This window comes from Eucalyptus grandis, chromosome 4, assembly GCF_016545825.1.
Source record: "Eucalyptus grandis isolate ANBG69807.140 chromosome 4, ASM1654582v1, whole genome shotgun sequence".
In the NCBI taxonomy this organism is placed as follows: domain Eukaryota; kingdom Viridiplantae; phylum Streptophyta; class Magnoliopsida; order Myrtales; family Myrtaceae; genus Eucalyptus; species Eucalyptus grandis.
In genome coordinates, this window is record NC_052615.1 from 26536872 (window position 1) to 26546907 (window position 10036).

Consider the following 10036-nt stretch of genomic DNA (forward strand, 5'->3'; position numbering starts at 1 on the left):
TCCTTACCACAAAGATGAAGACAATGAAAACTCCAAGACAAGTTTACATGTAGCAAAAGCATTTGATGCCAAAACATTCCTAGAAGTTATTGATTCTATAAGGGAATCGATCGATTAGGCAAAATGTTAGTTCCAAGTCTACTTCGATCACTTTGTATGTGAAGGCTGTTTACATTCTTTGAAGGCCATTAACTTAGTAACATTGGAACGAGCAAATCTTGGATATATGCACCAAACAACATTTATTTCTTATATTTTCAAGGTCGAGTAAATATTGTTTAAAGTTTTTAGATTCCCTATTTAATTGTTGTTGTTTTCTAGTTTGTCTTCTCTATGAGTCCTTTTGTCTTTTTAGGGTCTTACTAATCACTTATTGCTTGGAGGGTTGTTCCAAGCTCATCTATATAAGCATGCTATGATGAATAAGAAGGTAGACTTGTTTTAAGCGATAATTCATTTAGCCCTTGGCTTGAGCACAAGAAGGATTTCTCGTTTTACTTTTATCTCGGGATAAGTACATTATTAGTGTCAAAAGTTGTGTACGGCGCTCACTTTAGTACTAAAATTTTATTTTGGATCACTTAAGTTCCAACAAGTTTGAAAAACGATCATTTAGTGTGAATGCCAATCTGATTGACCGAAAATCCGACGTGGCACTTTTTTTTATTAATTTTTGAAACTAATGTGGCTCGCTGGAGAGTACAGTGAGCATCTAAACAACAAAATGATGTTGTTTGGCGTCTTTCCTAAATCCCCAAATTGAGAGAGAGAGAGAGAGAGAGAGAGAGAGAGAGAGAGAGAGAGAGAGAGAGAGAGAGAAGGCATGGCATGGGCTTCCCCATCGTCTTCTTCCCTAAAGAATAATACTAGCACCAGCACTGGCATCGGCACCAGCACCAGCACCGGCACCGGCACTAGCACCGGCACAACTCCGCTTCTGGTTCGTGCGACATTGTCAACAAGCCCAAGCTCTTGTCCTCCTCCTCCTCTCCTCCTCCTTCTCTTTCCCCTTTCAGAAGGACCCACTTCAGTTGCTCCCTGAGCAGAGCCCAATCCACCATCTCCATTTGTGCCCTCCTTGTTTCCCTTGCCCTCCTCGTCTTCGCTCTCTCCACCTTCGACTCCCCTTCTTCCTCCTCCTCCTCTACCCTCGCCTCCTATTCTTCCCATCACTTCTTGCCTGAGAAACAATCTCAGCCTCTCCTCGCTCACCTAGTCGAGCAACTATGATGGAGGCTGAGCGATGGTGGCCGAGTGACGGTGACCAAGCAAGCTAGGTTGGGCAAGGATCGGACAAAAAAACTCTAATTTCAATCCCCATATGAGTTGTGCGGTGTCGTTTTTGTGAGGCCATCCACATATGATGGCAAAACAATGTCATTTTCTTAAGGAGGACAGAAAACGACATCGTTTAAAAGTCATGTCATTTTTTTTAAATATAAAAGCCACATAATCATTTTAGCCGGAATCTCTCACTAGTGGCACCAAAGTGCTTGTTTTTTCTCCGATTTGGTACTTAAGTGATCTGACGGAAACTTTTGGCACTAAAGTGAGCGCCATACAACTTTTGGCACTAATAGTGTACTTACCCCATTTTATCTCTTAGGTGACTTTTTACAAGTGGCAAACAACCTATCAATTTTAGTTCTCACTCGTGTTGTCTCCTTCTCTACACTCAATCCGGTCTCAAATCTCAAGATAATGATTTGTGCCATGTTAATAGGAATGGTCCGCATGGACCAACTAAGAATGTAGATGGGGTAATTCCAAATCTTCCTTGCTATATTGACCGAAGAGCTTCAATGCCAAAATGTGAAGAAGAGTGGAATACAAATGATACTAAGCAAGTCCCATTGAATGCTAAGGCTATGAATTTGCTATATTATGCTTTAGATGCAAATGAATTCAATCAAATTTATACTTGTGAATATGATAAGGAAACTTGGGAAAAGTTAGCATTCCTACTCACTCTTATTCGCTCATTACTACGAATGAAGTTATCAACAACCCTCCCAAATGCTGTTTTCTAGGGTTTGCATTATAGCGACTCACAACATTAATAGCATGCGCAAAATCAGGACAAGTACAGATCAATGAAATTATAGCATACATGATTCTACCAACAACATAAGATTATGGACCATGGGAAATACGATCTATCTCATTGTCAATTTGCGGTGATGTTGTTGCAGAATATCTTGGTCTTAGGAGGAAAAAATAGGGAAAAGAAAGAAAGAAGAAGAAAAAAGAAAAGAAAAAAATACAAAAACTTAGAAAATTAAAAAAAGTAAATACTATCCTTGTTAGCGCCAACCATCCCACATTATACGATCAGCATTAACATTATCTATTGCCTATCATAATTGGCCTAAAGGACTATATCACCAAATTGTTAAAAGATTTATGACTTAATAGCAAAATTGAAAAATTTATGATTGAATTGGCATTCGTACTCTTAGGAGTGAGCAGTTTTAGATTCCTTATAGGTTTCACCCATAATTTGGAGTTTACTCGCCGATTCAAGTTCCTCATTTTTTGAACCTGGAACTTGCATTGTCAAAGGTTCCTCTTTTTATTTTTTTATTTTTTTTAAATTAACCAAAATGAAAATAAACACAACAACAAAAATGAAATATTCTCATTTGGTCAATAGGAACAATCTATAAAATATACAATAATAAGTTCAAAACACGTAACATGAAACTTGAATTATAGAACTTCAATTTTCAATCATCTACGAAAAGTTGTTTCAAATTCTAACTACTTGAAAAAAAAAACAACAATTGTAGTTAATCACTTAGATATGGATCGTCTTAATGTGAAGATTATGATCGACGAAAAAGAGTTTACCAGTTGAAGCACAATTAATATATGTGATGAGGCATTCTAATAATTATTTTAGTTTAGTTAATAGTAATTTTAAACTTAAAACTATTATTAAGGCTCCTGGTTTCAGTTCCCTTCCTAGTTTTGGGTCTAGGTTCGGTTCCCATAGAAACTAGAAACCACGACAGGACCATCTCTCCCTAAAACTTGAAATTATATAGGTTCCCACAGGTGCTATTTTCCACTTCTTGAATTTACCCTAGAACATTCTCACCCTTACGTATTATAGGTTTATTACATTTTTTTTTGTTTGTTAATTATCCCTTTGGAATGCACTATAGCAGCATTATAGTGGTGGTGGCACTGTACAAAGGCGGCTTTCACCGTAGTGGAACATACTGTTCACGTCATGCATGTATTGCAAACACAATGTAGTTAACATTGTAGTATGAGTCTCAATGTGGGTCTCATTATTTCATGCAAATTATTGACTTAGTATATGAGACAAGTTTTGTAGTGAATTTACTATTATTTTTTAGGGTTAATACCACAAAAAAAAACATTAAAATGGTACATTTGTAGAAAAATTACCCCAAACTAATTTTTGGATCACAAAAGACCAAAAACTGATAAATTTGTGACAATTTTATCTTAAACTAAGTTTTTGACCTTTAAAAACCCCAAACCGATTCATTTATAACAACTTGATCCTTTGTTAGTTACTATTAAATTGGATTAATATCATGAAAAATTATAAACTTGTACACATGTGACAAACAGAGGGGTAAAACCTCAAATTGATATAGCTGTAAACTGTCATGTGTCATCTGACTTAGTAATTTAACAGTAAAATATAATAAAAATCAACAGAGGATAAATTTGTCATAAATGTACACTTTTAATTTTTTTGGCAGCTAAAATATTAGTTTGGGCTAAATTTATAAAAGGTTTACTAGTTTAGGGGTTTTTTGTGGTATTAACCATTTTTTTTATTGCAACTTTTGAAAATTGAAATCTCACAAATGCAATAATTATGATTTTTCTTCAGAAGGGAAATTCATTTTTTTTTATAAGAGGTAGGGATAAATTGAGCCATACTCTACGATACGGGAGAAACCGAGTCGAGCGAACATAGGTCTAGAGCTCAAATCAACATGGATATGCAAGGCCTGAAATATTCAACTAGAGCTTGATTAAGCTTTGATCTTTCAAGCTTGTGTTCGACTCAAATGGGTTCTCAACAAGTTTGAGCTTGACTCGATTAACCAATAAATATTAGTCAAAGCGAATTCAAGGTCATGCTCTAGCACAAATTTTGAAAATACATTATAACAAAAAACTAGTAATTTTATATATCATAAATGTATGCAAGTAATTAAAATAAATAGAATACCATTACTCAAGCTTGAGTTTGACTTGATTAAGTATTCGAGCTATTAACTATAGCAGTTATAGTCCCTTGATGGAGATGTTCGCCTTTGGAATGAAGATAGATGAGCAAGCGCTTGAGGAATTGATAAAATTTGGGGGAAAGGTGGAATCGATCTCTACACTAGGTTTTTTTTTTTTTTTTTTCCTGAGGGGGAGAGAAGAAGGTTTTTTTTTTTTTTCCCGGGGGAGGGGGCAGGGAAGAAGGTCATGACTTAAGATTCAAATACTATCCGAAAAGATTAAAGGAATGGACAAATGGCTATGTGGTTGAAAGCACAAGCTAATTCGAGCCAACCAGAAGAAGGAAGGCCTAGATGACAAGATCCTAGATAGTAGACACAATCTTCCCGAGATGGAGAGCCCTTGCCTTGCCTTTTATTGCCTCTTCTTCTTACTTGCTTACTTAGCTCTTGTCTTAGTGACTCTCATTCTTTTCTTTTGGGGTAGACATGGCCTCGACTTAAAAATCATGTACCATTGAAAAGACTAAAGGAAGGAGGAAATGACTACTTTGTTGAAAGCACAGGCTAATTCAAGCTAACCAGAAGAAGGAAGGCTTAGATTATAATATCTTGGACACAATATTCCTAGAGATGGAGAGCCCCTTGCCTTGCCTTTTCTAGCCTCTCCTTCTTGCTTGCTTACCTAGCTCGTCTTAGTGACTCTTCCTCTTTTTAGTTGGGGTAGACATGGCCGCGACTTAATATTCAAGTAAAATTGGAAAGATTGGAGGAACGAGGGAATGACTACCTGGTTGAAAGCATAGGCTAATTCAAGTCGACTAGAAAAAGGAAGACTTAGATTACAAGATCTTGGACATAGTCTTTCTAGACATGGAGAGCCCCTTGCCTCCCCTTTTCCAGCCTTTCCTTCTTGCTTACTTACCTAGCTCTTGCATTAGTTGCTCTTCCTTCTTCTTCTTCTTTTTCTAGGTTTAGAACTTGACTTGAATCGAAAAGAATCGAGCTGAATGCAAATAATATTTGTGAGTTGAACTCGAGTAGTTCTAAAGTGGCTAGCTTGACTCACATAGGCTGTTGTCTACATAATAATTTTTCTTTTCTGTGACTGGTATTCACCATTCACTAGGAGTCTCGTTTTGCTTAACCTAAAGAGAGAGCCAACTATCACACCCAGAAGTCAAGATTTCTTTTTTCCTTGATGTTGAAGTGGAAGTTTTTCGTTACCGTTCTCTCTCCCTTAGCACATTGAAGAACTTAAGTTCACAAAGAAGAACAGGGCATGCAACACCTATTTTTTTCAACCCTAAACACCATAGTTGAAAGGAAAAAGAAAAAGTGGCTGACAAGCTAGGGAATTAAGATATACAATAAAAATATATTGATATATCACTCCATGAAATATTGGCAAGCCATATCACCTGAATTCCATAAAGTACCTGCATCCTCCTGACCAGATTCAAACTGCTCTCTAGAACCATTCAATATGACATTGCAAGATAGTTATCTAAAATTAACTGCAGGAAAACAACAAAGCCAGCTACACAAGATGTAATCCTGCGTTCGAATTGTTTTCCATCTGCTCCATAAATCTTCCTGAATGCAAGTGAACGAAGAAATGTTGTGTAGGTCGAAAGTACACTTAAGTAGCTGCCAAGAATGAGCTCCCCTAGCTATACCATATTTGCATCGCTAATATTAATGGTCCAGCTTTGGCTTCGCTTGAGAGTTTGCGGCTTACGAGGCCCTCGCTCTATACCGGCATGAGAGACCAAAGCCCACAAGAGAGTCACAAACTCCCCTCCCTTTGTCAAGTGCTTGACGTGCGCTTTTGCTTTGTCCGATGGCGCCACATACAACATTAGTTCGGCCCAAAACTCAGCCAGGATCTTCCAAATGCGCTGTGTGTCCTCTTTCAGCAATTGAACCCCCAACCGCGCGCCCCGATTCATAACCGTTTTTTCTCGTTTTTTCGCGATATCCTTTAGTTTGTTGATTCTATTTTGATCTGTCTTGCACTCGTCAAGCACCTGCCGCGCGTCAAGGATGACTTGGTCGAATTGGTTCTCCGCGTCGTAAAGGTGATCAGGTAACAATCTCGGGGCAAATGCCACCAAATAGGCAAGATATTTGGACAAGCTAGTTGCTACAAGGAAGTTTCTACCTGAAACCTTAACCTCGTGCTCAAGAAAGCTCGTAGCTATATGCCAAACCATTATAACTTCAGTTTGTGTTTTGAGCCTACACGCCCAAGAGAGCTTAGTCAATCCGTTTAGTCTCAAAGAAGCTTGTCCATTCTCCAATTTCCCATCCCAGTTCTTCAGAGAATCAAACACGGCCTCCTTCACTTCATCTGACAATCTAACGGGAGCGCCTTGTTTTTGACCTCTCCTAACGACATCGATGAAATTGATTGTGCAGAAATTGTAGAGCAATCTGGAAGGGACGTAATTGTACGATTCGAGAAAAGAGTATTGGCGAAGTTTCCTTTCCCAAGGCTTCAAATTTACCCGGCATATTAATCCTATCAGCTTCTCGATGGGCCTGCAGTCATGCCACGACGGCTTTTCCACGTAGTTGCAAAGCCATGTAACTTTCGCCCAATCGGAGATAGCCATCAGAAAGAGCTGAACGAGCGCAACACATATGAATACCATGAGAACGACCGCAGTAACAAGAACGTCGATGCTCAATCCATTGGATGTCACCAATGGGACAACAACATGGTGGGGCTCTTTGGCCTTGGGCATCAGGAATACAACTGTTAGCATGGTGCCAGTGATCAAATACAAAAGCTCCACCACTTTCAGCTGCCAAAGGCGCGCTTGGAAAATGATGGGGTAATTGGTGTAGAAAAAATCGTGAAGGAAGGCAAGCTCGACTTCGGCGACTCGAAATGCTCGCTTATACCCATATTTTTCCTGAAGAATTCCTTCTCGAATCAAGCGCCATGCCTTCTGATAAGCTTCGTCCGGCAACGAGTAGTGTGAAAATTTCAAACGGAGAAGCAGGTAGAGCGAATAAGAGAGACAGATATCCTTGACCCTGCAATCCCTGTCTCCCCCGTTTGATCTCAAAAGCCACCCTTTGCACTCCCACACCTTTTCTATGGTGATGACTTCCTTCTCGTCGCCTTCTCCTGAAATCGTTTTGGAATTTGCCTTTGGTGCTGCGACTTCGCCAAAGACTTTCTCGAGTATGGTCCGATGCACTTTCACCACATATTTATATCCTTTCATAGTGATGGGATCAACTTTGGAGGAATCCAGGCAACGATGCTTGGAGCTTATATAATCTGCGACCCATTTTGTCATTCGGTGCCGGCCAAACGCGCTCACCGACATGAGCGATAGTCCTCTCTCTGTGGTCTTAAGCACTAGGAGGACGAAATGGAGCAGGAAAACCGCCAGCCTTGACGACAAGGTGGTCAGATAGAGTGTCCACAATGTTAGTAACCCTATGAACATGACTAAGTGTTGCCAAGCATATTTCTTCCACTGCTCGTTGTCCTCAAGACTATATGCAGAGAAAGAGTTTGAGCTTCCAAGAAAGATCATCAAGAAAGTTGCCCACAGCGGGAACAGTGGGCTGCGGAACGGGTATTCGTGCATTAGCCCGAGCGTGTACGTTATCAAGTGGCCCGAGAGAGTGTACGCCGCCCACAACACGACATTGAGCATCGAATTGTTGGTCCGACGCCTCAATGAGCCGAACGCCACGAGGAAGAGAAGCAGGAAGGCGACTGAGACCACGTAGAGCTCTATCTGCGCGAGCATGCCCGCCGGGTTTGGAGCCTCTTCAGAACCCCGCTGGCCTCGGCGATGGTTTGGCTCACCGCCACCATTCGGCTTCCCTGCAAGTCCCTCATGTCTCTCTTTCTCTCTCTCTCTCCCTCTCCCTCTCCCTATAAGAATAAAGGCAGATTGTGTTCTTGGTGAGTGTAAGAGAGCCAAGAAGTTTAAAAGCTTCGAGAGTTCGTTTCCTCTGTGCGGAGGTGAAAGGGGAAACCTGTATTTATTGACGTCACCTCTGCTGATGCACGGACCGGGTCCAGGCATTAATTTTGATTCCACCAAAGGACTTGTAATTGCCGCCCGCATAGGGAATTTGCCTTTCCCTCCGTCCTTTAGGGCCACGAAAATTACTTGCGCCCATAATTAAAATATCAATGAAAAAATTTAATATTGTTAAAAATCTTAAATTGGTATCCATAATATATTTATTCAAAACTAATTTTTCTCTTACAAAAGATCTTAAACTCATAACATTTTTATACCAAATTAATTTTTATCGCACACAATTTATCAAATTGTACCTCTCACTCAAATTTAACTTACATCTTAAATCCTAAAATGTTAGTGGGGATAGATTATAGTCAATGGTACTGATTTGAGATTTTTCGTTATATGAAAATTATTTTAGGATAAATATGTTATGTGTATCAATTTGAGTTATTTTTAATGAAAGGAAAATTAATTTTGGTTAAAATTTATGATAGGCTATCAGTTTACGATTTTTAACAGTATCGACCCTAAAAAAAGAAGTTCCATCCACAATATTGCCCAATTCTTTGTTCGAGAAGACATTTCACAAAAAAAAGTTAAAAAAGAAAGCACACTTATCTTATCTTGGTTATTAAAAGACTGACGAAAGTGCCAGCGAGGCATCTGGCCCAGTTTCAGGTTTTCTACTCCCGCTCTCTCTTTTCTCTTGCAATATTTTCTTGTTGACTTTTTTTTTTTTTTTCAAAACTCTTATATTTCTCCATGATTTTTATAGGATTTACAACAATCTCTTCTCCCATTTCTCTCCTTGCAATGAAAAGGTATGCACTATCTCTACTTTGAAGTTATTAAATTGAATTATTGTATTGATTTTTTTCGACATCATTCTATTATGAGATTTTGTTAGACCACTGTTAACTATTTTAAAATTAAAAATTATTAAACCTAAAGCATAGAAATGTAATTGGGAGGTAAATAAGGATCTTGAAAGATTTGAACTCAAGACTCATACTCTCAATATAAAAGAATAATGGTGTTTGAATATTGATCTCAATGCACAATTTGTGGAGACGCTACCCACTACTATTATTACACTTCACAAGAAAACAATACAACAATAGATATATTAAATGAAAAGATCATTATATCACAAGAGTTGTCAATCCCTTAATTTTGGTATCTTCGAAAATCTATTTGTGATCTTGATTATCCTTATTCTTCTCCCTTGATTGATTAAATCAGTGCCTTTAAGAATGGTGCTTTTTGATCATGATTTTACGTGGAACTTCACTTTCTACCATGGATTGGCTGCTTCTCAATCCAAAAAATAGTGAATATTAAAGAAAATATCCATTGATTTTTGAATCATGCACAGAGATATATGAAGTGTGACGAAGGGGAACAACGCAGGCAATCCTGTGCATAGGAATCCCACATTAGGCCTTTATCACATCAATACACACTTTATAGGAGGCACATTTATTAACACCGGCAGCCGAGCGTGGATGCGGAGGCTTGTAGCCCAGGTGGGGGCATCCTTGATGGGACATGGGTGCAATCCTTGCAGGTCAAGTTCACTTAGACCGCCCGTGCCAAGCTGAGAATTGATTCATGACCATGTGATGAAAGTCAAAAAGAACTAAAACGAAGAATATAGCGTGACTAACGCGGGCAAGAATACTATCTTTAACTTTTTGGGAATAATTTGAGATTTTTTTTCCACAGGCATAATGAATAGCGATCTCTTCTTGGTAACCTGTTTTGTTTTGTTTTTTATTTTTATTTTTCAAAATTCTTATATTTTTACATGATTTT

At 38.7% G+C, this 10036-nt stretch overlaps 1 protein-coding gene across 1 annotated transcript; it reads right to left on the reverse strand.

Moving 5' to 3' along the window:
• Positions 1-914: 914 nt before the first annotated feature.
• On the reverse strand, positions 915-7993 carry LOC104443010. Its single transcript, XM_010056377.2, has 2 exons — positions 5897-7993; positions 915-1157 (listed from the first exon to the last, which is right to left on the reverse strand). Exons 1-2 carry the CDS (start codon positions 7991-7993, stop codon positions 915-917), a joined length of 2340 nt encoding a protein of 779 aa, XP_010054679.2.
• Between the last annotated feature and the right edge of the window lie 2043 nt (positions 7994-10036).

Coding starts and splice junctions, on each gene's coding strand:
- LOC104443010 (XM_010056377.2), bottom strand. CDS start 7,993: ATGCTCGCGCAGATAGAGCTCTACGTGGTCTCAGTCGCCTTCCTGCTT. Junction 1,158..5,896: donor ATATTAGCGATGCAAATATG/GTATAGCTAGGG, acceptor TGGGAAGAATAG/GAGGCGAGGGTAGAGGAGGA.